The following is a 27,115-nucleotide window of genomic DNA, read 5'->3' as shown; positions in this document are numbered from 1 at the left end:
TTTTTTCAGTTTTTTTTTTAGTTTTTTATTGGTTTTTACCTTTATTTTAGCTTATTTTTCAGTTTTTTTCCTTTTTTTTTAGTTTTTTTTAGTTTTTAGTTTTTTTAGTTTTTTACCTTTTTTTAGTTTTTTTAGTTTTTTTAGTTTTTTAGCTTTTTTATTTTTTTTATTAGTTTTTAGTTTTTTTTGTAGTTTTTGCCTTTTTTTAGTTTTTTTAGTTTTTTAGCTTTTTTATTAGTTTTTAGTTTTTTTTGTAGTTTTTGCCTTTTTTTAGTTTTTTTAGTTTTTTAGCTTTTTTATTTTTTTTATTAGTTTTTATTTTTTTTGTAGTTTTTGCCTTTTTTTAGTTTTTTCAGTTTTGACGTCACCTGATCCAGTTTTTTCAGGTGACGTCACCTGATCCACGATCCACAGATCCACAGAAAACTTGGGGTGGCGCTTCGTGCCACCCCAACACCTAGTTGGTGGGGGCGCTTCGCGCCCCCCCAAGCTTTTTTTTTTACTTATGTCCTGGTCGTCATTTATACTCCCTGTGTCCCGGTGCTTTGTTGATTGCTAGTCGAACATTCCTTTTGTCCTGGTCGCTTTCTCTTTGACCTTTATTTTAGCTTATTTTTCAGTTTTTTCCTTTTTTTTAGTTTTTTTTAATTTTTATTTTTTTTAGTTTTTACCTTTTTTAGTTTTTTTAGTTTTTTTAGTTTTTTAGCTTTTTTACTTTTTTTATTAGTTTTTAGTTTTTTTTTGTAGTTTTTGCCTTTTTTTAGTTTTTTCAGTTTTTTTTTAGTTTTTTATTGTTTTTACCTTTATTTTAGCTTATTTTTCAGTTTTTTCCTTTTTTTTTAGTTTTTTTTAGTTTTTAGTTTTTTTAGTTTTTTACCTTTTTTTAGTTTTTTTAGTTTTTTTAGTTTTTTAGCTTTTTTATTTTTTTTATTAGTTTTTAGTTTTTTTTGTAGTTTTTGCCTTTTTTTAGTTTCTTAGCTTTTTTATTAGTTTTTAGTTTTTTTGTAGTTTTTGCCTTTTTTTAGTTTTTTTAGTTTCTTAGCTTTTTATTAGTTTTTAGTTTTTTTTGTAGTTTTTGCCTTTTTTTAGTTTTTTTAGTTTTTTAGCTTTTTTATTTTTTTTATTAGTTTTTAGTTTTTTTTTGTAGTTTTGCCTTTTTTTAGTTTTTTCAGTTTTGACGTCACCTGATCCAGTTTTTTCAGGTGACGTCACCTGATCCATCCATCCACAGACAGACAGACAACTTATTTTTATATATATACTAGCTGTTGGGGTGCGCTTCGCGCCACCCCAACACCTAGTTGGTGGGGGCACATCGCGCCCCCCCCAAGCCCCCCCGCGCGCGTAAGTCGTTACGCGCCATAATAGTTACGCGCCATTGTAGTTGTGTCCCTATGTCCCACCTGTGAATATAGATAGATAGATATATATATATATATATATATATGGTTTAACTACGTAAAACTTGCGAATATACAACATTCTTTGCTGTCCCATTGTCTTTGCATATAAATAGATTGTCAGGTTTACCGACTCTTGAACATGCAACATATAATGGTCCATGGGAAAACAATCTGTATTCAGATCTATACCTCATGATTCTAATGATTGCCCTTGAGCTTTGTTGATGGTGATTGCTAATCGACCATTCCCTGTCCCGGTGTCCCGGTCGTCATTTACATCCCCCTGTTTCCCCGGTGTCCCCGTGTAGTTGTGTCCCTGTGTCCCGGTCGTCATTTATATTCCCTGTGTCCCGGTCGTCATTTGTATCCCGGTGTACCGGTCTGTATATACATTCGTTTTTTAGTTTTGTTTTTCTCCTTTATTTTTTCCCTTTTTTTTCTTTTTTAGTTTATTTAGATTTTTAGATTTTTTAGTTTTTTTATTAGTTTTTAGTTTTTTTTTCTTTTTAGTTTTTTTGTAGTTTTTACCTTCTTTTTAGTTTTGTTAATTTTTTTTTTTACTTATGTCCTGGTCGTCATTTATACTCCCTGTGTCCCGGTGCTTTGTTGATTGCTAATCGAACATTCCTTTTGTCCTGGTCGCTTTCTCTTTGAGTGTCGTCATTTATTTTTTTCTTTTTTAGTTCTTTTAGTTTTTACCTTTTTTAGTTTTTTTTTTAGTTTTTTAGATGAAAATTTTTTTTAGTTTTTTCCTTTTTTTCTTTTTAGTTTTTTATTGGTTTTTACCTTTATGTTAGCTTATTTTTCAGTTTTTTCCTTTTTTTAGTTTTTTTTTATTTTTTTTTTATTAGTTTTTAGTTTTTTTGTAGTTTTTGCCTTTTTTTTAGTTTTTTTAGTTTTTTAGCTTTTTTAATCCACAGATCCACAGACAACTTATTTTTATATATATAGATAGTTTTTTTTTTACTTATGTCCTGGTCGTCATTTATACTCCCTGTGTCCCGGTGCTTTGTTGATTGCTAATCGAACATTCCTTTTGTCCTGGTCGCTTTCTCTTTGAGTGTCGTCATTTATTTTTTTCTTTTTTAGTTCTTTTAGTTTTTACCTTTTTTAGTTTTTTTTAGTTTTTTAGATGAAAATTTTTTTTAGTTTTTTCCTTTTTTTCTTTTTAGTTTTTTATTGGTTTTTACCTTTATTTTAGCTTATTTTTCAGTTTTTTCGTTTTTTTTAGTTTTTTTTTTATTTTTTATTTTTTAGTTTTTTTAGTTTTTTACCTTTTTTTAGTTTTTTTAGTTTTTTTGTAGTTTTTGCCTTTTTTTAGTTTTTTCAGTTTTTTTTTTAGTTTTTTATTGGTTTTTACCTTTATTTTAGCTTATTTTTCAGTTTTTTCCTTTTTTTTAGTTTTTTTTAGTTTTTAGTTTTTTTTAGTTTTTTACCTTTTTTTAGTTTTTTTAGTTTTTTACCTTTTTTTAGTTTTTTTAGTTTTTTTTAGTTTTTTAGCTTTTTTATTTTTTTTATTAGTTTTTAGTTTTTTTTGTAGTTTTTGCCTTTTTTTAGTTTTTTTAGTTTTTTAGCTTTTTTATTAGTTTTTAGTTTTTTTTTGTAGTTTTTGCCTTTTTTTAGTTTTTTTAGTTTTTTAGCTTTTTTATTTTTTTTATTAGTTTTTAGTTTTTTTTGTAGTTTTTGCCTTTTTTTAGTTTTTTCAGTTTTGACGTCACCTGATCCAGTTTTTTCAGGTGACGTCACCTGATCCACACATCCACAGACAGACAGACAACTTATTTTTATATATATAGATAGATATATATATATATATATATATATATATATATATATAGATAGATAGATTGTGTCGTGTATACGTCATCTCAAATTTATATATGATGTCATGTTATAAATATAGCTATATAGTAAGTCAAAGTGATGACAGTGGTCCAGCATTGTTCCGAAACGAGGGCGCTCCGAAAGACGAGGGTGGATTTGTGAGATATTTTCGAGAGAAACTGATGAAATGAAAAAAAAATGAAATTTACGTACAATAGGATATAGCTATGCACTCGTCACATATAGTAATTGTCATTCTTAAACCACATTAGCCTGCGATAACATAAAGAAAGAAAACAATCAAAAATGGGGTTTTCGGTCTTTTATTGAATTTTATCTCATTTTTAGGCGATTTTTTTCATTGGTTTTGTTGTATTTTCCGCACTTTTTTCCTTTATTTTATTATTTTGTTCGCGCTGGAGATAGAAGCAGTTATTCTCTCGAAATATTCGATTTCTGTGTTTTCTTCAGTAATTTGGCCTTTAAAAACCCCATTTTTGATCGTTTTCTTTCTTTAGGATAGTACTAGTCATGTCGTTTCTATATAGTACTGTGTCATGTATACGTCATCTCAAATTTATATATGAGGTCATGTTATAAATATAGCTATATAGGAAGTCAAAGTGATGACAGTGGTCAAGTATGGTTCTGAATACGCGTGCGCTCCGAAAGACGGGGGTGGATTTGCGAGATATTTCCAGAGAAACTGCCTACCAATTGTTTGGGGTACCTGACTGTCTGACCGTACTTCCCACAATAAGCTGTATGAAGAATGTGGTTCAAACCCACTTGCTAGGGCTATAATGAGAGAAATGTTGAGTAGGCTAGGACACGTTCTGCGAATGAAGGATGAAATATTGCCAAAGATTGTCCTTTTCGGCAAACCGTCTAGGACCAAACAAATAGCAGGTCGTCCCCGAATGGAGTAGGAGGTTGTCGTAAAGAAAGATTTAAGGGCAATGGAAACTTCCCGGGAGGGTTTAAAAAGGGAGACTTTGAATAGATTGGGATGGAAGAGGAGGTTTGGCCTCAGGCGACTTGGTACTGCAGTGAGTTTTTAGTGGTAGTAGTTATAATAATTTGAATCAAAAGTGCCCATAAATTTTGAGAGAGTCCGGATTAATAAGGATGAGTTTTAGCCCCGTGCTTCCACCTTCGTACGTTCCTTTAGCTATGTAAAAAATGTTAGTCCTCGATTACAAAACACGTACTTTGTTCTAATGTTTCCATCTTTGCCAGAAAAATTTTTTCACCACAAAAAGTAAGAATAGTGTAGAGTTAGACATAGATGCCAGAAAACCATCTTAACCCAATAGGGGGTTTGAGAAGGAGGGGTTGCATCTTATTTACGTATCTTGATTAGCCTTCTAATATTAACCGTTGAGTCTAAAAAGTTGAGACTCAATTCCAACAACTCTGGCCTCAGCATTATAAGTCGAAGCAATGTAACATAAAATCTGGATGTCTACGGAGTTTGTTTCTGCAATGGTTATTTTAACTTTATTTATAACAACAAAAAATTTCTTTGTCGAAAAAAAAATGAAAAATATTTTTGAACAAAAACGCTGATGAGTTGTTACATACAACAACAACAAATTTTGTTTTGTTAGAAATAAAAAAAAAAAATTCAAAGACGTTTTTGAACAAAAATGCTGTTGTCTTGTTATATATAACAACAACAAAATTTTTTTTTTGAAAATTAAAAAAAAAATCAAAAACATTTTTTAACAAAAGCGCTGTTGTGCTGTTATATATAACAACAACAAAAAATTTTAGTTGAAAATTAAAAAAGAACCATAAACGTTTGTGAACAAAAACACTATACATAAATTTTGTAAAAAGCAGACAGAGAGGCTGTTAAAAAAGAACATCATAAAATACACATATAATATTATATTTTACTATTCCCTCAAATGCTCATCAGCCTATAAAGAAAGGGGGAAGACAAACGAGTCACTTACTCAGAAAAAAAAGATCACTTACTCATAGAGAGAAGAGCAAAAGGAGAAAAAAAAGAAATATATAAATAAAATAAAAACTATAGAAAGCAAAGCAAAACAGAGTGAATAGACTAAATCAATTAAGTAGATTCAATATATTTCAATAGAATAATAATAATTGTATAAGAAAAAAACAGATGAAAATAGATTCTAAGAAGTTAAAAAATTTTTAACAATTTTTGAACCAACCAAATGAGTGGCACCTTCGAGCTGATATAGGCAACTTATTCCATACAATATGACTCGCCATTAAAGAATTAAAATCTGACCTTATATGCATACATCTAGGTAATTTCAAACAGCAAATTGCCTTTCTATGGCGTATAAATAACAATTCCTTAGGAAATTCTTTTTTTCAACAGTGAAACACATAAAAAAAATTCTGGATATTTCGATCATATATACAGTGGCCGTCATCACAAGATAAACTCTTTATCAGTTTATCTGCTGAAGACAGTCACCGAATATGTGACCGAAACGTCAAGAGATTTGTTTGTATTTTACTGTCGAATAAAGAGATTTTCAAATTATTTAAAATTATTTATATGTAGGCATGTAGATTGACAGTGATTCACTTACTTATTCAGATAGCTTATATTTATTTGCAATCTGGGGAAGTTGATATCTTAAACTTAGTCTTGATAATAAATAATGAAACAGAAGAAATGTATGGGAGGAGTCGATAATATTGTAGAAACACTCAGCATCAGATGCAAGGCAAGAAATAAACTTTGAAAAGTATTTAGAAAAAAGGACGAATAATTGGAAAAAAAAAGTTCTTTCCTTAGCTTTCTCAGGCGAGAATTTTTCAGTATTTCAGTGCCGTTAGAAACAAATTCAAAATTATTGGCCAAAGCAAATTAAATCACAGAGAAACTCCTTGTAAAATCTTGTTAAGGTATTGAAAAACTTTTTCCTTGTTATGCTTTCTTAAAAGACAACACAGGACAAAGAATTAGGCGGAATATAATGAGAGCCACACACAGAACAACCAATTAAATAGTACATAAAGAGACCCAGTGAGATGGAATATAAGGAGAGCCAATCAGGAGAGCTATACACAGAACAACCATTAAATGGTACATAAAAAGAACCAATTAGATGGAATATAAGGAGAGCCAATCAGGAGAGCTATACACAGAACAACCATTAAATGGTACATAAAAAGAACCAATTAGATGGAATATAAGGAGAGCTAACCAGGAGAGCCATACACAGAACAATCAATCAAATGGTAAACAAGGAGAACCAATTAGATGGAATATAAGGAGAGCCAATCCTGTGTATCGACACAGGGAGCCAATCAGGTCTGCAAAAAGCGGTATTTTGTCCCCCAGAAATTGTCAAACCACCACACAAAATCAAATCACAGAGAAACTGCCTGTTAAAACACCTTGTCACTCACAGGGGTTTCAATCTCCATATTGACTTAAAAAAATGGAGTTGAAATGTGAAGTTGAAAGAGAATCAACTAGTGAAGGAGGAAGTTGAAGAGAAAGAAAGTGAAGTCAAAGGAGAATCAACTAGTTGAAAATGAAGCTTTAATTATTTTACAGCTGAAAATTTACTAGCTCACATAGGAGAACCAATGACATTCTAAAAAACAGGTTTTTAATCTCTCCTAATACCACATTTTCCTGATTGGCTTACAAAAATACGCCACAGAAGTACACCAATGGAAAAAATGTACACTTTATACCACAAAATTATAGGAAAATGATCTGCCTTTTTTTTCCTTTATCCTAAACTAATACCAGAAATTAAATGAACTCAACTTACCAATTTATTAATTAATTTCCAAATTAATATCAATATGTTAAGCATTTTTTATCGGTCTATTATTGAATTAATATTAGTGAATTAAATTAGTTTAACGTTAATTAATATTGGTTATGAATATTTTCATTAATATTAATTAGTAAAAATCTTCAACTAGACTAAATTACTAAATTAAGTTAGTTATAAGACTGAAATTTAAAATGGATCCCAATCTTATAAAACATTTAATTAGTGATTTTACCTTGAATTGTATCAGCGAACAAAGTAAAACCTGGCTGAGTCTAACGGCACCTTCGCAAAGTCCTACGCACCTACGCTAACGGCACCTACGCTAAGCACACAGACGTAGGAGTCTAACGGCACCTACGCTAAGCACACAAAAGCAATTGAATATAATTTTACGGTAGATAAGATAATTTTATTTGACAAATACATACAGAACATATTTTATGTTCGGATTTACTCATACAGAGAAAATCCTAGAGGGCGTCTTTGTAATATATAAATAATAATAATATAAATCACAAAAACGACGAACAGTCTTTTTCCTAATTGCTTGCAATCTACTCAACATCCTACTTCATATCATTTATAGACTTGAATATTATTATGTAGAATAATATAAAATAGTATTTTTAGAATATGTAGAATGGAAGACTCTCACCTGCTGCCAACAAGCCCTTTAAGATTTTCTTAGCAGGTACAGGAAATATGTTCTGTATGTTAGCAAAATGCTAGTGAAACATGTTAAGCTTCTTGGTGTCACAATTTCTAATGATTTTCAGTGGGACCCATATATTTACAACATTGTTAAACAAGCAACAAGCCCTTTAAGATTTTCTTAGCAGGTACAGGAAATATGTTCTGTATGTATTTGTCAAATAGAATTATCTTACCTAATGTAAAATTATCTTACCTACATCCTACAACAACCATCTAACTTACATAAAACACACGTAATTACTATTCCTTTGCAAGGACAAATCTTTTCGCTACGACCTTGAAGGTTACCAGATGACTTGCATTTGGGTATTGAAACCAGTCATATATCCCATACGCAGGGAGCATAACTTCTTATTACAAAAGAAGTTCTAGTTGTATTTCTAAATTGGTGCACCAGAATTCAATGCTCCTCGCGTGCCATGATTATGGAGATGACTATTCATGGAAAAAATATTGTTGTATGAAGAGGGGAGTATATTATTAAAATATTTATATTTATGAAAATACAAATTTGATTATCTCTAGTTTTTGAAATATCAATAATCTGATTCTTAATGTAATATTCATTAATATTTTGAGTAATGAATGTTTTAACAGTCTAAAGGCAATACTAGTTAATTGTTGCCAAATCTGGATGAAAATCAACAGTAGACATCAGATAACAAAGAAAGGCCATCGCAACTCACGCTCTTAACGGCAAACTCGTAAGTTACTTTCTGTATAGCCAAGATAAACGTAATGGCAAGCTTACGGCTATTCTAGACCTCAGGCTATTTTCCCATTCGGTTGTATTACAGCTATTTAGCACAGGAAATTACGGACTATAAACTATTAGCAACAAATAATGGATAGCGCCTAATGACTTCAAAAAAAGTACAAAATTTCAAAGAAAATCGGATAAACCTGTAATCTATAGGACAAGAGCTGAAATTTCTCTTATTTTAATTTTTTTTTTTTCAAAAGCTATTTTCAGTCATGAGTAAGTTTTTAATTTACGTGATTCAGTTAATTTGATAATGCTAATAACCTTAATTCTTGTCAAATTGCTCTGAAAAAAGTAAGACAAAAGAGGTGTAGTAGAGAGATACAAAAATTTATTTAAAGAACTGTTTAAAAAGTAAAAAAAAAATTGAAACCAAACCAGTGGCGTAATTTGGACATATACCGGGAGGCGAGGGGGGCAAATTTGGAACCAATTTCCCCAAATCAAGTGAAAATACAGTAAAAAAAGAAAATGAGCCAAACAGTACTATAAGGGGAAATATATACTAAAAAAAACTGACCCATTTTTTCTTGATGCTCGAATTATGCTGGCTTATCTAGTTTTGAAAAAAAAAAAATTAAAAACTAAATTTCAGCTGTGTGTCTGGGGGGGGTGGCAAACTGAGGTCAGGAGGGGCAGTTGCACCCTAGCAGATTACGACCCTGTAGCAAATCAACAGTTTGACAGGATAGAAACTGAAATTTCTCTGTAAATAATGAACTCTTTTTTCAAAAATTACTCTGTATATAATTTTTTTAATTGATTAATTAATTAATTATTTAATTGAAAAATTAAGTCCGACCAAAGTAGCCACGTTTAGCTTGAAGAGAATTTTGGTGGGTCAAGTAGGCTCTTTGACCTTAACCCGACAGTAAACTGGTAACAAACTTCTGTTTTTTCTATCCTTCCCTACATCTTAAAGTTCCCGACAGACAAGTATGCAACAGTTGTTGTTGTTGTTGTTTGGGGTTTGACGCGTTCGACCAATAGGTCATATGCGTTCGTATGACTCAGTTGTTCTGTGCCTTCTATGATCACTAGCTTGCTTGGGTGTCACTTCAGTCAGTATTCACTGAGCCAGAACAGTATCGCTTGACTTGCTAATGGAGGGGGCTTTGAGGTAGGCTAAAAAAGGAATAGATTGCAAAATGTTAGATGGCGTTGGGGATCATTCTTCTCCATATTAGCGCCAGATGACACCAACAGTTATTAGAGAGAAAATTCTCAACGGAGGATATAAAGATAATCTACCTGTTCTTAATTTGTCAAATATAAAACAAAAAAAAATTGCTTTAGTATTTCTGTTTTTTATGTTACAAGCAGAGGTGTAATTTGCGATGCGGCATGGGAACAACTGTCCCCTCTAGACCCCAGTTTGCACCACCCAGAATCCAGTTTCCCCGCCCAGCTGAAATTTAGTTTCTTCAAAAATATTGTCAAAACTAAGATAGACCTGCATAATTCAAGTATCCAAAGAAACGGGTCAGTTTTCTTTAGTATATTTTTGCCTTTATGGTACTCTATGGCTCATTTTTTACCGTCATTTTCACTTGATTTTGCAAAATCAGCTCCAAATCCCCCTACCAGGGTTTTCACAAAACTACACCACCGATTACAAGAAATGACAAATTATTATGATTATCAACACAATGGAATTAAAAGTCAAAAACAAAACGCGTCTGCAGGTAATACGTGATCTACCTTCTTCTAACCCTGTGATACCTCTGAGGATTGATTTCTACTTGGCTATAAGGCCTCTGAGGATTGATATCTACTTGGCTATAAAGCCTCTGAGGATTGATATCTACTTGGCTATAAGGTCTCTGAGGATTGATATCTACTTGGCTATAAAGCCTCTGAGGATTGATATCTACTTGGCTATAAGGCCTCTGAGGATTGATATCTACTTGGCTATAAAGCCTCTGAGGATTGATATCTACTTGGCTATAAGGTCTCTGAGGATTGATATCTACTTGGCTATAAAGCCTCTGAGGATTGATATCTACTTGGCTATAAGGCCTCTGAGGATTGATATCTACTTGGCTATAAGGCCTCTGAGGATTGATATCTACTTGACTATAAGGCCTCTGAGGATTAATATCTACTTGGCTATAAGGCCTCAGAGGATTGATATCTACTTGGCTATAAGGCCTCTGAGGATTGATATCTACTTGGCTATAAGGCCTCTGAGGATTGATATCTACTTGGCTATAACTATATGGTTATATACTTATATCTACTTGGCAATATAAGCTGCCATATGGTTTAATCCTAGCTGCCTAGCTAATCCTAGGTTTAATCCTAGCTGCCATATGGTCAGGGGATAAACTCCACACCATTCCAAAGACAAGGCAACTGAAATGTCGACAGTTCCTGCTTCTCGTGGTCCATTAAACTACATCCAACAAGTTGATTCAGATTCAAGAAAGTTATTGAAAATGTTTTTATCGAAAGTTATTGAAAAGTTTTATTGAAAGTTATTAAAATGTAGCATAAATTTATTGCAATAATGATAAAATAAATAGCTTTATACGATAAATTTTATATTTACTGCATAAATTAGTTATCTTATAATATATGTTATGCAAATAATTAGTTTATTTTATAATAAATAGACACAGTTGAGTTTTTATTTTATATATTGGAAGCTAGTGATGACAGCGGTGAAACATGGCTTTGAAGCATGGGCGCTCCGAAAAGCAGATGAAAATTTACTAGATGCTTTCCAGAGAAATTGCCAACGGATTGCACTGGGTACCAGGCTGACTGACCGTATTTCAAACAGTAGGTTGTACGAAAAATGTGGTTCAATCCCACCTTCTAAGGCTATAATGAAAGAAAGGTTGAGATGGCTAGGCCACGTTCTACGAATGACAGATTGCCAAAGATTGTCCTTTTTGGCCAACCGTCTGGGGCTACACGGAAAGCAGGTCGTCCTTGTCTGAATTGGGAGGATGTCATAATTAAAGATATAAAGGAAATGGGAACTTCCTGGGAGGAAGTAAAGAGGGAGGCCTTTAATAGATTAGGCTGGAGGAGGAGCGTGCGTAGCTGTGCTGGCCTCAGGCGGCTTGGTGCTGCAGTGAGTTATTATTAGTAGTAGTATATAATGAAACATATAAAATGAATAATTTACAAATAATTGATAAAAAATAAATAAAGTTATTGCAAAGGTAGATTATTACCTGTCCTGGTTTACAACTGACTATGACTTTCTTTAGAGGCGATCTTCCTTGATAAACTAGAAGGAAATCCTTTTTGACTTCAGAATAGTACATCCTTAGAGGAACAGTTCTTACAACAAACCCAAGACTGACCAAGTAGATGCAAAATGAAGAGAACCCACCGAGATAATGGTACCACTTAAGATCAACCGGGTCTGAAAGCTTGAAAGAAATCAATTATAAATATCAAAGTTTACAAATAAACAAAAAAGGAAAATATTAACAGTTGGTTGAGTGGTTGGCGTGGTAATTCTGTGTCCAAGGGGCACGGGTTCAATCCCAGTTGTGACGAGTTATTTAGTTTGGGACGGGGGTCAGTGGTATGACTCTGTAAGCTTAGCCCGAGTCGACCCAGCTCTAAATGGGTACCTGGAGAAATCTGGGAAAGGTAAACAGGAAGGGTGTGCGAAAGCACATGATGGTAGGACCCCAACCCCCTATTGCGCTTCCTGGATGAAGGGCTAAGAAACGGAGATCAGCACCGCCGGTAGGGACTGTAAAGTCTAATGCCGTATCCTTTACCCTTTTTTAGAACCTGGAATTAGATTTTAGTTTGGATGTAGTAAACACAAAACAATTATTACAACTATTTTGCTGAGTAGCCGCCGACGAGATGATTTGCAATATACTGATACTATGTGGATACAATTCAATACATTTTTTTAATGATTAATTTTTATTAAATAACTACAATAATAATTGAACAATTAAATATCGTTATTATGAAATGACTATATAATATACAATAATATAGTTAATAATGAAAATAGAAAATATTATTAAAATCTATTATTAAACAACTGAAGCACGGTAATGATTAAACAACTAAATCAATAATACCATATTGAGAAAAAAGAGAAATGAAAATCAACAAACTTGTTAAAAAGGCAAGGGAGAAAATCATACCATAAATAACTAATAATAACAAAAAATAATGAAACAGGCATTTAACGAAATATAAATAAATTCAATAATACACATATTATACACGAAAGGGGGTATGTATTAGGCTACCATATTGCTATTAACCAAGGAGAGTGTGGTTCCTTGGAGGGGATACTCTTTATTCTAAGACTTGGGTATCTAGACTTTTTTGCTTTATTTTTATTTTTTATACTAAATTCAAAAATTTCAAATAAAGTATTCATATACTTTTTAGTGTTAGAGTGACGAGGATATAGATAGTATGCAGGAAAATTATCAGAAAGAGGATTTTTTAAAGATGACATGACTGGAATCAACTTTATATTATTCAGAAATGACTTAACCAGAGTGGACAATAGGTCATATCCTTAACGAAAGGACAGATTTAAAATTTCGTATTACTCAAAACAGAGTAAACATAAAACTTAAATCTTTCACGGAACAGCTTTTTCGCCACAAACATAAATTATGAAAAATAAACTGTAAAAATAAGCATAAATAACCTATTCTAACCGTAAATAGCCAACAAGAACGAATTTTGTACACGACCGTGATCTCTTCTAACTACGGCTAAAATTAAATTTGTTTCAGTTTTGTCCAAAGTCTCCATGTTCTCGGCAACCATTTTCTATTTAATCAGGAGAGCCCGGTCACTTAGACGGGGTATTCTCCGACTTCCCTACGTCCAAATTTTATTTTACAGCTTGAATGATTTCCAATTTAGTCTAAGCTTTCATCATTCAGGTGTTAGAATGTTAAAAGATAGTACCTTAGCTTCTATTCTCTTTTCTTTCGTGATTATGAAAGAGAGTAAAAATGAAACTTAAATGTTTCACGGAAAGACTTTTTCCTCAAAAACATAAATGGTAAGAATCAGAGTAAATAAACGTTTATAACCGTGAATAACCGGTAAGGATGGATTCTGGACATAAGCATGATCGCTTCGAACTATGGCTAAAATTAATTTCAAGACAGTAATCCCAAAATGGCAAAACCAATTTTTGACAATACTATGATTGATGGCCGTTTAGTTCGAAGAAGGGTTATTTATTATACTGTTTAAGGATGACAAACACTTGAATAATTTTTCAGGCAATTTTAATCAAATTAATGTCAGGTATTCAACTAATTTTATGTTTTAATCAAATTAAAATTAATTAATAATAAAAACTATATTTATAAAACATTACATTAAATTTTTACAGAGTAGAGTACGGTTCCAGATTAGGGAACTTAAGGAATTTACATATATATATATATATATATATATATATATATATATATATATATATATATATATATATATATATATATATATATATATATATATATATATATATATATATATATATATATATATATATATATATATATGCATATATATATATATATATATATATATATATATATATATATATATATATATATATATATATATATATATATATAAAATACTCTTACTAGATAAACAAATTAAAAACAAGCCCAAAGCTAGTAAACTTCTATGGATAGACATCATCCTTCATAAAACCCTAGTTACTCACTCACTACCACCCATCCTTACCCCCCCCCCCAAAAAAAATAGAATATTATATATATATATATATATATATATATATATATATATATATATATATATATATATATATATATATATATATATATATATACATATATATATATATGTATATATATATATATATATATATATATATATATATATATATATATATATATATATATATATATATATATATATGAATTAAACTATAAAACCATATAATAAAAACTCACGACCTAGTTGGATACCAAAGACATAAAAGACAAAACAATCATCTACTCAATCTCCTCGTCCCCTTCCTAAACAAAAAAAATCCACAATTAGAAACGAAAATCTTAACACAAAATACAATCCCTGTTTACAAGCCTGTACAGAGCATAGAAGAAAACCCTCCAATAATGATCCAAAGGAATCCCGCCCTCAGGAGGGCGGGATTGCCTGAAAATTATTATTTTGACCAACTTCAATATCACTGTACCACCAATTATAGTTTGTACAATTCACAGTTTTATTACCTGCTGATATTTTAAATATTTTTCTTCGAAACTCCTTTGCGTAAGAGCTCAGACATTGAATTCCAGCTGAAATTTTACATGAAATTTCAATCATGCATAGGTTTCATTGGGGAATGTTTTAATTCGGATTCTTGCGAAACGTGCTTGTTTCAGATTACAAAAAAATAATTATGATTTTTAATATAGAATTATAAAGGTATTAGTTAAAAATCTCACTCACAAAAATAAACTAGGGAAACCAAAAACAAACAACTAGGCAAAAAAACGCTATGCTGTATAATGTGTCTCTTGGATGAGAAAATAAATGTGCAATTTACTTGTTCGTTTTCAGCTTTTTTAGAACAATCTTTTAAGTTGGTTCCTTACAAAATGTGAATTTATCAGACTAAAAATATATATATAAAATAATTTTGTAACGCTTTTAATTAAAAAATTAACTCATAGAGGTCAAATAGACATAATGAAGGTAGAAAGCATTATCCTGTATGTTAAGCTGCCTACAATGATCTTTGATTTCTGTTTATGCAATGTTCCTTAACCCTTTACCAGTACTATCTTCATAACCCATTGTATACACATACAATAATACATTTTGTGTTTTTGATAATTTTTATGTTTTCTTAAGATTATTTCTTTCTTTTTATTACGCCATTTTTGGAGCAATAGCAAGTGAAAATAAATTACTACAGTCAGAAAGTATATTTTCGGTGTATAGGTTAATACCACTTGGTAAACAGTAGAAAACCTACTTACTTTAAAACTACTATTAATTTGACTAGCCGCATTCTGAACATATTCCTCCCCTTTTCTATAATAACCAATTAAATGCTGCACTGAAGAAAGTGCTAAAATTCCCGTTGCAGCACCTCCAGCTATATAAAAGTAGATTATGAAGTTTTCTAAACCAATATTATAAGCTTCCTCATAGTCTCTTGGGATACGAGTGAGCTTAATATGTCGGGATGATTGAACCTACTTACTTTAAAACCATAAAACAGTAGAAAACCTACTTACTTTAAAACTACTATTAATTTGACTAGCCACATTCTGAACATATTCCTCCCCTTTTCTATAATAACCAATTAAATGCTGCACTGAAGAAAGTGCTAAAATTCCCGTTGCAGCACCTCCAGCTATATAAAAGTAGATTATGAAGTTTTCTAAACCAATATTATAAGCTTCCTCGTAGTCTCTTGGGATACGAGTGAGCTTAATATGTCGGGATGATTGAACCTACTTACTTTAAAACCATAAAACAGTAGAAAACCTACTTACTTTAAAACTACTATTAATTTGACTAGCCACATTCTGAACATATTCCTCCCCTTTTCTATAATAACCAATTAAATGCTGCACTGAAGAAAGTGCTAAAATTCCCGTTGCAGCACCTCCAGCTATATAAAAGTAGATTATGAAGTTTTCTAAACCAATATTATAAGCTTCCTCATAGTCTCTTGGGATACGAGTGAGCTTAATATGTCGGGATGATTGAACCTACTTACTTTAAAACTATAAAACAGTAGAAAACCTACTTACTTTAAAACTACTATTGATTTGACTAGCCACATTCTGAACATATTCCTCGCCTTTTCTATAATAACCAATTAAATGCTGCACTGAAGAAAGTGCTAAAATTCCCGTTGCACCACCTCCAGCTATATAAAAGTAAATTATGAAGTTTTCTAAACCAATATTATAAACTTCCTCATAGTCTCTTGGGATACGAGTGAGCTTAGTATGTCTGGATGATTGAAAGTCGAATATACTTTTCAAATATTGGAAGCCATTTTTTATTCTCTTTGCAGTGCTGAGGTGGCTTGCAGATGCTTTCTGAAGAGCATTCACCGGGAATGTACTTCTGATAACGAGTTTTGAAGACAAGAAAAGTCTGGCAGGATTCATTCTGAAAATAAAATAATGAGGGAAAATAAATAATAAAAAAAAAATGATATGATAAAAATGATTCGAAAATAAACTGCACAAAATGCTTGTAAAACTTCTCATATATTATTAGAGATTTCACAAATGTACAGGCTGGATCAGGTTCTCATTGCTAGTGATTGAAACATACTACTGCAACATACTTATGGTACATACTGATGTACCACATCAAATACCAACTACTTCCATTGCAACAGTTTTTAGTTCTCATTACAAGTGACTGAAACATACTTCTGCAACATACTGATGGTACATACTGAAGCTAATCATTGCTAATGATTGAAAAATACTCCTACAACATACTTATTGTACATACTGATGCAGCACATCAAATACCAACTACTTCCATTGCAAGAGTTTTTAGTTCTCATTGTTAGTGATTGAAACATACTTCTACAACATACTGATGGTACATACTGATGTACCACATCAAATACCAACTACTTCCATTGCAACAGTTTTTAGTTCTCATTACAAGTGACTGAAACATACTTCTGCAACATACTGATGGTACATACTGATGCTAATCATTGCTAATGATTGAAAAATACTCCTACAACATACTTATTGTACATACTGATGCAGCACATCAAATACCAACTACTTCCATTGCAAGAGTTTTTAGTTCTCATTGTTAGTGATTGAAACATACTTCTACAACATACTGATGGTACATACTGATGTACCACATCAAATACGAACTACTTCCATTGCAACAGTTTTTAGTTCGCATTGCTAGTGATTGAAACATACTTCTGCAACATACTGATGGTACATACTGATGCTAATCATTGCTAATGATTGAAAAACACTCCTACAACATACCTATTGTACATACTGATGCAGCACATCAAATAGCAACTATTTCCATTGCAAGAGTTTTCTGATTCTCATTGTTAGTGATTGAAACATACTTCTACAACATACTGATGGTACATACTGATGTACCACATCAAATACCAACTACTTCCATTGCAACAGTTTTTTGGTTCTCATTGCTAATGATTGATATTTTTTACTTTTATTATCTGTACATTATTCCAGTATTCGTTTAAATAAAAAAAAATATGTAGCAGTGTCTCAGCTTCCTGAGGAGCAGCATTAAACTTGAGAAATTTAACTTCATTTTCCTGTCTTCTTCGTTAGGTTCTTCCTCTTCATTTTTAATTCATTTCGACTTCATTTTCCTGTCTTCTTCCTTAGGTTCTTTAGGTTTTTAGGTCTTTAGCTTCTACATTTATTTAGGTTCTAAACTCCCCAAAACAGAATTTTGTTATATATTTTGTTTATATATAATTTTGTTATATATTATATATAATGTTATAGAATAACATAATTATATAATACTATACAATATTATTCTATTAAGTTTGGTATATATTGTTATAACTAACAGCTCATCGCCTAGACTGTTAGAAAGGAAGTTAAAAACAAAGTTTTTTTCAGGGCTTCAGGGTTCTCAAGTCTATATTTATGTGAAAATTTCATTTGTGGAGTGAATTTTATTTAGATTTGTGATTCATATTTTTTTCGATTGGGAAATTAAGTCAAACATCAAAGGACGTAAGTAGATTGTCTGATCTGGCTTCTGGTTAAATCTTAATAAATGAAAATACAGAGAGTAAATTGGAATAATATTTAAAAAGCAATGGAAAAAAACTTTAAAAAATAAATATCCAAATATTCCAAATCAAAATTTCACCCCTTTCTCTGCTGGAAAAACGGGTGAAATTTGGACTGACTCTTAAAAAAGTACCAATTGAAGAAATAGTTTCAAAGGTTGAGACAGAGATTCATAGTTTTTTTAAAGGTAAATAATGCAGATGATTTAAGACACGGGATTATGAATATTTTCAAATTTTAAAAATAATTTTCAAGAAAACTCAAAAAACAAAGATACAAAAATTTTAAAAGATCTAGAAACAGATGATTCTTTAATAATAACGAAAGCTGATAAAAGTAAATCAATAGTAATTCTAGAAAAAGATGATTACAATAGTAAAATAGAAGCAATTCTAAATGATAATTTGACTTATAAACAAGAGCTAAGAGCTCATATAGCACTTGTGACGAGGCCAGAAGAGCTAAGAGCCAAGAGCTATGGTATGAGCTCTAACAAAATTCTAAGAACCAATAGATTGATTTAAAAGGAAAATCAGAGGCTTAATGCCGGTCGGGATTTAAAATAAGATCTCTAAGTCACGATGTCCTTCTAAATATCAAAATTCATTAAGATCCAATCAACCACTCGTAAGTTATAAATATTTCATTTTTTTCAAATTTTTCCTTTCCCTTAAACCCCCCAGATGGTCGAATATGGGAAAACAACTTTATCAAGTCAATTTGTGCAGCTCCCTGACACGCCTACCAATTTTTATCGTGCTAGCACGTCCAGAAGCACCAAACTCGCCAAAGCACTGAATCCCTCCCCCAACTCTCCCAAAGAGAGCGAATCCAATACGGTTACGTTAATCATGTATCTATCTATGACATTTGCTAATTCTATCCACCAAGATTCATCCCGATTCCTCCACTCTAAGCGTTTTTCAAGATTTCCGATGTCCCCTCCAACTTCTCCCGATGTCAACAGATCTGGTCGGGATTTGAAATAAGAGCTCTGAGACATGGATTCCTTCTAAATATCAAATTTCATTAAGACCCGGTCACCCGTTCTTAAGTTAAAAATACCTCAATTTTTCTAATTTTTCCAAATTGACAACCCCCAGCTCCTCCATTGAGAAAGGATCCGTTCCAATTATGTCAATCACGTATCTAGAACTTGTGCTTATTCTTCCCATCAAGTTTCATCCCGATATCCCCACTCTAAGCGTTTTCCAAGATTTCTGTTTCCTTCCTCCAATCCCTTATGTCCCCGGATCCAAATCGAATTGAAAATCAAGCATTTGAGACATGAGATCCTTCTATATATCAAGTTTCATTAAGATTCGATCACCTATTCGTAAGACAAAAATACCCCAATTTCCACGTTTTCCAAGAATTCCGGTTTCCCCCTCCAACTTCCCCCAATGTCATAGGATCTGCTAGGAATTTGAAATAAGAGCTTTAAAGCACAAGATCCTTCAAAATATCAAATTTCATTAAGATCTGATCACCCGTTCGTAAGTTACAAATACCTCATATTTCCAAATCACCCTCCCCCACAACTCCACCAAAGAGAGCGGATCCGGTCCGTTTATGTCAGTCACGTATCTTAGACAGGTTTTTATTCTTCCCACCCAGTTTCATCCTGATCCCTCCGCTTTAAGTATTTTCTAAGATTTCCGGTCCCCCCCCCCCCCAATTACGCTGGATCCGATTGATATTTAAAATAAGAGATTTGAGTTAAGAGGTCCTCCTAAATATGAAGTTTCATGAAGATCTGATCACTCTTTTGTAAGTTAAAAATACGTCATTTTTTCTAATTTTTCAGAGTTAACCCTCCCCCCCAACTCTCCCAAATAGAGCGGATCCGTTCCCATTACGTCAATCACGTATCTAAGACTTCTTCACGTATCACCCGTTCGTAAGTCAAAAATACCTCATTTTTTTAATTTTTCAGAATTACCCCCCCCCCCAACTACCCCAAAGAGAGCGGTTAGAGCGGTTCCGTTTCGGTTATGTCAACCATGTATCTAGGACTTGTGCTTATTTTTCCCACCAAGTTTCATCCCGATCCCTCCACTCTAAGTATTTTCCAAGATTTTAGGTTTCCCCCTCCCAACCCCCCCCCCCCCCCAGTGTCACCAGATCCAATCAGGATTTAAAATAAGAGCTCTGAGACAAGATATCCTTCCAAACATCAAATTTCATTCAGATCTGATCAACCGTTCGTAAGTTAAAAATACTTCATTTTTTCTTTTTTTCCGAATTACCCCCCCCCCCCAGATGGTCAAATCGAGAAAACGACTATTTCTAATTTAATCTGGTTCGGTCCCTGATACGCCTGCCAAATTTCGTCGTCCTAGCTTACCTAGAAGTGCCTAAAGTAGCAAAACCGGGACCGACAGACAGACAGACCGACAGAATTTGCGATTGCTATAGGTCACTTGGTTAATGACAAGTGCCATAAAAACTTGGAATAGACCCAACTGAGCCTTATGAAGCAAAAAATTAAAAAAGAATTTAACTGATCTTAAAAGCAACAGAAATATTGTACTGCAGATTTACTATGGATTCTTTCTGAAAGGGTCAGTTTACCCGAGAATATATGCTTTTTCAAAAATACAAGCGGGCATTCCTCTGAGACCTGTAGTATTGACATCTAATCATCAACGGAAAAAATTGAGCAATGGTTGGCAAAGCCACTTAAACCTCTATTATATCTCCGAAATTCCAACATAAAAAACTCAGAACTCTTAAAAAACAAACTAAAATATATAGAAATATCAAGTGAATTGAGGTTGTTTAGTTTTGATGTACAATCAATGCACACATAGGTACCATTTGGTAAATCTATTACGATTTTATAGAGAAAAAAAACCTGGAAATAAATATAAAAATACAAAAGTAGAATCAGTAGCAGGAATAGAGTTAGAAACTATATTAAATTTAGTTTAAATAGCTAGTAAATACACAAACTATTTCAAGTTTAGAGATAATTTCTTTCATCAAATGAGGGATTACCAATGGGAGGATCTTTAAACCCTTTTTTGCAAATATTTACGAAGATCATGTTCAAACTTTAACTATAAAACATATTTTTCAAAACTAAAATCTTGGGGAAGATACATAGATGATATTATAGTATAAAGAAAGAAAACAATAAAAAATGGAGTTTTTAAGGCCAAACGAGAATACTGAAAAAAACACATAAATCGAATATTTCGAGTGGACAACCGCCTCTCTTCTTCAGCAAGAACAAAGTAATATATACAAGGAAAATGCCGAAGAAAAAAACAACAAAACAAATACGGAAAGTCAATGTGAAAACAAAAAAACAATGAAAAAACCAGAAATTAAAAGATAAATAAAATTCAATAAAAGCCAAAAAATTATTGTTTGCAAGTATCCGTTGATGGCAGTTCTAAGTTTTTGGATTTTGTGCAAATCGCGGATATTGGCGATTGACTCGCTTTCTGGTTGTTAGGTATTTCGTTTTAGTTCTTACAATTCTTGTTTTTATTTAATTTTATTTATCTGTTAATTTTTTGGTTTTTCATTGATTTTTTACATTAACTTTCCTCGTTTGTTTTGTTGTTTTTTTCTTCGGCGTTTCCCTTGTATATTATTTGTTCAAGCTGAAGAAGAGAGGCGGTTGTCCACTCGAAATATTCGCTTTGTATGTTTTTTCAGTATTCTCGTTTGGCCTTAAAAAAAACATATTTGATTGTTTTCTTTTTTTATATTATGGCAGACCAATGCGGTTTAAGAAATTATCTATGATATTTTAGTTATTTGAAATTATGAAGAATCAGAAATTGAAGGTTTTTGGGAACTTTTAAATCATTTAGGAGGTGAACAAATTTTAACAATTGAAAAAGAAACAAAGAATAAGTTACCAATTTGGATATAAGAATCCATAGAAATAATAAAGCATTAGCTTTTTCAATTTCCTAACAATAGCCATTATTAGACTTTTATGCTGAATTATCATATTCAACTTAAAAGGGAAGTAATTGCTTCTCTTGTTGATAGGGTATTGAAATTATCACCACCACAATTTGAGCAGGGGACTCATTTTCCTTCAAGATATTTAATTGGGAATAGATATCCCAAAAAGATGATTTCTCTAATAATAAAAAAAATTGAATTGCACTGAAAATGATAGAAGATGAATCAAATCATTGAGATTTATCAAATTACATAACTTACCCAATGTTTCATTTTTATCACAAAAATTAAGAAAAAACTTTAAACAATATAATATAAAAGCAACTTTTAAATCCCAACTAGCTACAGAATTTTTTGTGGGATAAGTTTGTTTCTATGTTTCTATAATTTTGTTTCTTTTTCAATTGTAAAACTAGTTCACCTCCTAAATTATTTAAAAGTTCCAAAAAACCTTCAATTTCTGATTCTCCATCACTAAAATATCATAGATAATTTCTTAAACCACATTGGTCTGCCATAATATAAAGAAAGAAAACGATCAGAAATGTTTTTTTAAGGCCAAACGAGAATGCTGAAAAAACACACAAAGCGAATTAGATTTGTTCCAGAATTTCTATAGAATTTGAATATTTCTGAGAAAATAAATTGTATCAAAATTTGTTCCTATAGAATTTCTATAAAATTTTTATGTGGTAAATGTCATGTGAAAAGGACACATCAAAATTCAGAAAATACATTACAATATCATTAAAAATTCAACTGATGCTTCTTTTTTTTATAATAAAAAACAGAAACTTTCAAATCAGCATTAGCATATTATTTGTTTGACCTTCTCCACCATAGTGTACTTTTTGATCTAATGAAAACAATTTGTATTTCTGTTGGACTTTTTCAAAGTTTCCAAGAAATTATAGAAATTAAAAAAATTATTTATGGGATATTAGCATAAATAGAGATGAAGGGAACTATAGATTAAAGTCAATTTACAATAACTTAATTAAGGACAAGTAAAAATATCAGACAGTAATTTTCTGCATAATAGTCTCCAAACAAGAGCCAACCTTATAAGGAAAAGTCAGGATGAAATCAACATTGGAAAGAGTCAATGTACCTGCAGCTAAATTAGCAAATAACAAAATTTTTTAATTAGCAAATAAATTAATTATACCAGCTTGTCAATCTGGTCTCTATGAATGTTATGGGCGATCTGAAACGATATTTTCAGATTGCAGAATTTAAGGAAAGGATTATTTTCCAGTAGTTTTGGTCAAGTGGATGGTTATTCTCAGTAATGGGATAAAAATATTATGGGATAATTAAAGAGATCCGTTTGAACTAAAAATCAGTATAACACTAGCGAAATATATATATATATATATATATATATATATATATATATATATATATATATATATATATATATATATATATATATATATATATATACATACACATATATATATATATATATATATATATATATATATATATATATATATATATATATATATATATGTATATATATATATATATATATATATATATATATATATATATATATATATATATATATATATATATATATATATATATATATATATATATATATATATATATGGGAATCACCAAAATAGTTATTTCTCAGTCCAAATCCAAGTATGTGGGCAGTATGAAGTCAGAAAACAATTCTTACTTCATAATATGCAGAATAATTGTACCTACCACATTTTGCATGCAGGCCTGCTATACTTTAACCCCCTTATATTATGTCACACATTTCTCTTATTCCATTTTCATCTATTTATAAAGTTTTCAACATTCCTCCACAATGATTCTTTTGAGGATAGTATTGTCAAATTTTTGTTGAATCAAAATCTTGGCTCAAGAACCATTCCAATCTTTGATTTTAAATTTTAATGACTTAAATACCAATTATATTGAATGCAACTAGAAACAAAGCTCAGATCACCTTTTGCAACTCAAGAATTTAAATTAGAATCTAATAATTTAATTCCTCAGCCAAAATATGAAAAATTGAAGAAAAATTTGTTATATTAATCAAAAATAAAACATTGATAATCACAAACAAACAGAAATTAATTTTCTTTTTAAACTTTCTGAAAAAGAATTTGTTTTAAAAAAAGAAAAAGCCATATTAAAATTCAAGACAGGCAGAAATAAAATCCTATAATAACAAAAACCTAAAACAACAAGGAACTACTGTCAAAAAATAACTGAAACTCAAAACGAATGGAAAATGAAAATAAACACTCATATCCCACATAAAAGTAACAGATACTGCCATAGACAGGTAATTGAATGCTAAAATAAATAAAAATTAAAATGAACACTCAATCAAATTTAAAAAAAATAAACAAACAGTTTGACTTTTGCCCCCCCCCCCTCCACCTTTCCAGAACATATGCCTTCTAAAGTCTATTGTGCCATTTGCACTTTGTTGGGAAGAAGAGCAAATACACCCAGAGCCTTAGCTGTTGAATAAAACATCAAGTTGGCATTTCAGTTGCTTGATAACCTTACAACATCCTCCCTCCCAAACTCGGGACGGCCTGCTTTTTTGTTTGGCCCTAGACAGGTGGCCAAAAAGAACAATCTTTGGCAATATGTCATGTTTCATATGCAGAATGTACCCTAGCCATCTCAACCTTTCTCTCATTATAGTCAATGAAAGCATGATTGAACCACACTTTTCATATGGCCTACTATTTGGGATACAGTCAGTCAGTTGGGTATTCAATACAATCCTTAGGCGATTCCTCTGGAAAACAGTTAGCAAATGTTCCTCCATTTTTTGGAGCACCCATGCTTCAGAACTGTATTTGACTACTGTCATCACTGTAGCTTCCAATATTCTAATCTTGGAGACATGTTTAGGTTGTTAATCTTCTGTTCAGTTTTATGGTTTCCTCTGCTTTTTGACAATTCATCCACAACCCCACCCTAATGGTCACATATAGCCCTAGACTATATATATATATATATATATATATAAAAAATTAACATAATAATTGATGAAATTCTTACTTTTTGATATGGAATAAGGATCAAAAAATCATTCTTTCCTATTTTCTTCAGAAGAATCCTTTTCTAAATCCAAAATAAAATGGCATCACTGTTTTATAGTTTTTCAGATGCATTCCATAAATTTTGAAACAGCAATAAGAGGGTTGGTGTGTTGACAAGAATGATAGCAACAAAAGTTTCCACAATTAAAAGTCAGAGTGACAAATTTATAAAAATTCAAGGAAAACTATTTCAAGACTATGTTAGACTAACATTCAACATCTTGACACCTCAACTCCAGACACAAGCTGACAATCAAATTACAAATATATGTTAACTGTGTTAGATTTTTTAAATTGGCAGCTCTTATCAATGTAATTCTTATCAACATGGAAACCCCTTTATTGGTGTTTTGAAATTCATGGAATGCATCTTAGGAATTGAAGGAAAACAGCATATTTTGAATATTCAGAAAAGGTTTTCATAAGAGGACAACTGATCCAAAAACAGATGAAAAAAAAAGAAAAAAAAGTCATAAAACAAAGTAGCCTAGAATTTCATATACTGCTACTACTACTAACAACTCACCTGAGCACCAGACCACCTGAGGCCAACACAGCCATTCATGCTCCTCCTCCATCCCAATGTGTTTACACCCTCCCAGCCCCCTGTTTACACCCTCCCATGAAGTTCCCATTTCCTTTAAATCTTTCTTTATTATATCCTCCAAACCCAGATGCAATGATCTATTTTCCATTTAGTCTTAGATGGTTGGCCAAAAAGGACAATCTGTCATCCTTTCTTTCATTACAGCCCCAGAAAGCAGAATTGAACCACATTTTTCATACAGTCTACTGTTTGAAATAAGGCCAGTCAGCTGGGTACCCAGAACAGTCTGTATGCAATTTCTCAGGAAAACGTTTAGCAAATCTTCATCTGCTTTTTGGAGCCCCCATGCTTCAGAGCCATATTTGACCATTGTCACAAACTTTTTCATTTTCCTCTATATCTTTTCCTGCAACTCTATCTCAGTTTCATACATCCTCAAAATTTTCTGCCCATCTCTCTTTAACTCTTTCTTTATCACTAATTTTGGCCTTATTCCTATCTTTAACTGGGGCAAGTGCAGATTGACTACTCCTTCTCAATTTCTTAACAAGTCAGTACAATATCTTACTATTATGTTGTCTAGTTGCATCTTCCAAATCCTCTGCAATTTTATCCATGACCTCCAGTTCACACGTTCTTAGTTCATATTTTAATGATTACTCCACTTTCTTTACATTAATTTTGTTTTCATATGATCTACCACTCAGATAATTCTTGTACAAGCCCCTTCTCCTCTCTATTAAAAATAAAGTTTTTTCATTGATATTACTACCTGTAGTCCTAACTTTCTTCCCTAAGACACCATCAACAACTTCACAAATTGTTTTTCTTAAAATTAACCCAATCATCTTCTACACTGTAAAATTTTAAACTCTGAAGTTCAGTATTCAATTGTTCCTGGAAAGTTTCTCTTGAATTTTCATCCTGGTGTCTACCAACCAGTGTTGCCAATGCTTTGAAATGAGCTGTGCCAGTTTTTTTCAATTAAAATTGCACTGCAAGAAAGTAACTTGTACCATCAGAACAATAAGTTAAAAATTTGCCCTGACAATAAGAAAGTTGATTATGCTGAAAAATTTCCAAATGTACTGCACTGTGCCAGGACCTCTAAACTGTACCAAGAATGGTACAATTGTACCATGTTGGTTCTGCTGCTACCAACATCATAACTTCCCAGGAGATAGTTAACCTTCCAAAATTTCTTTAAATTAACCCTAGATACTACTAGATGGTTCAGGGCAGGCTGAAATCAGGTGCCCTGCTTCTAAATAGCTT

General features: G+C 31.6%; 1 protein-coding gene across 4 annotated transcripts in view; it reads right to left on the bottom strand.

The window, feature by feature from the left end:
- Positions 1–27,115, bottom strand: part of LOC136027952 (deubiquitinase OTUD6B-like) — a 65,549-nt gene that overhangs the window by 4,268 nt on the left and 34,166 nt on the right. For all 4 annotated transcript variants that reach the window (XM_065705426.1, XM_065705428.1, XM_065705427.1 and 1 more), the window contains 2 exons: positions 16,253–16,619; positions 11,678–11,878 (listed from right to left, as the gene is read on the bottom strand). Coding sequence is in view for 3 of the 4 variants with exons in the window: in XM_065705427.1 (XP_065561499.1) it covers positions 11,678–11,878; positions 16,253–16,619 (568 nt within the window). In the remaining variant the exon portion in view is untranslated. The remainder of the gene's footprint in view (positions 1–11,677; positions 11,879–16,252; positions 16,620–27,115) is intronic.

Source organism: Artemia franciscana, chromosome 6 (genome assembly GCF_032884065.1).
Source record: "Artemia franciscana chromosome 6, ASM3288406v1, whole genome shotgun sequence".
Classification (NCBI taxonomy): Eukaryota; Metazoa; Arthropoda; class Branchiopoda; order Anostraca; family Artemiidae; genus Artemia; species Artemia franciscana.
The sequence above is the reverse complement of the archived record's forward strand: the minus strand, read 5'-3'. Positions and strand labels throughout refer to the sequence as shown.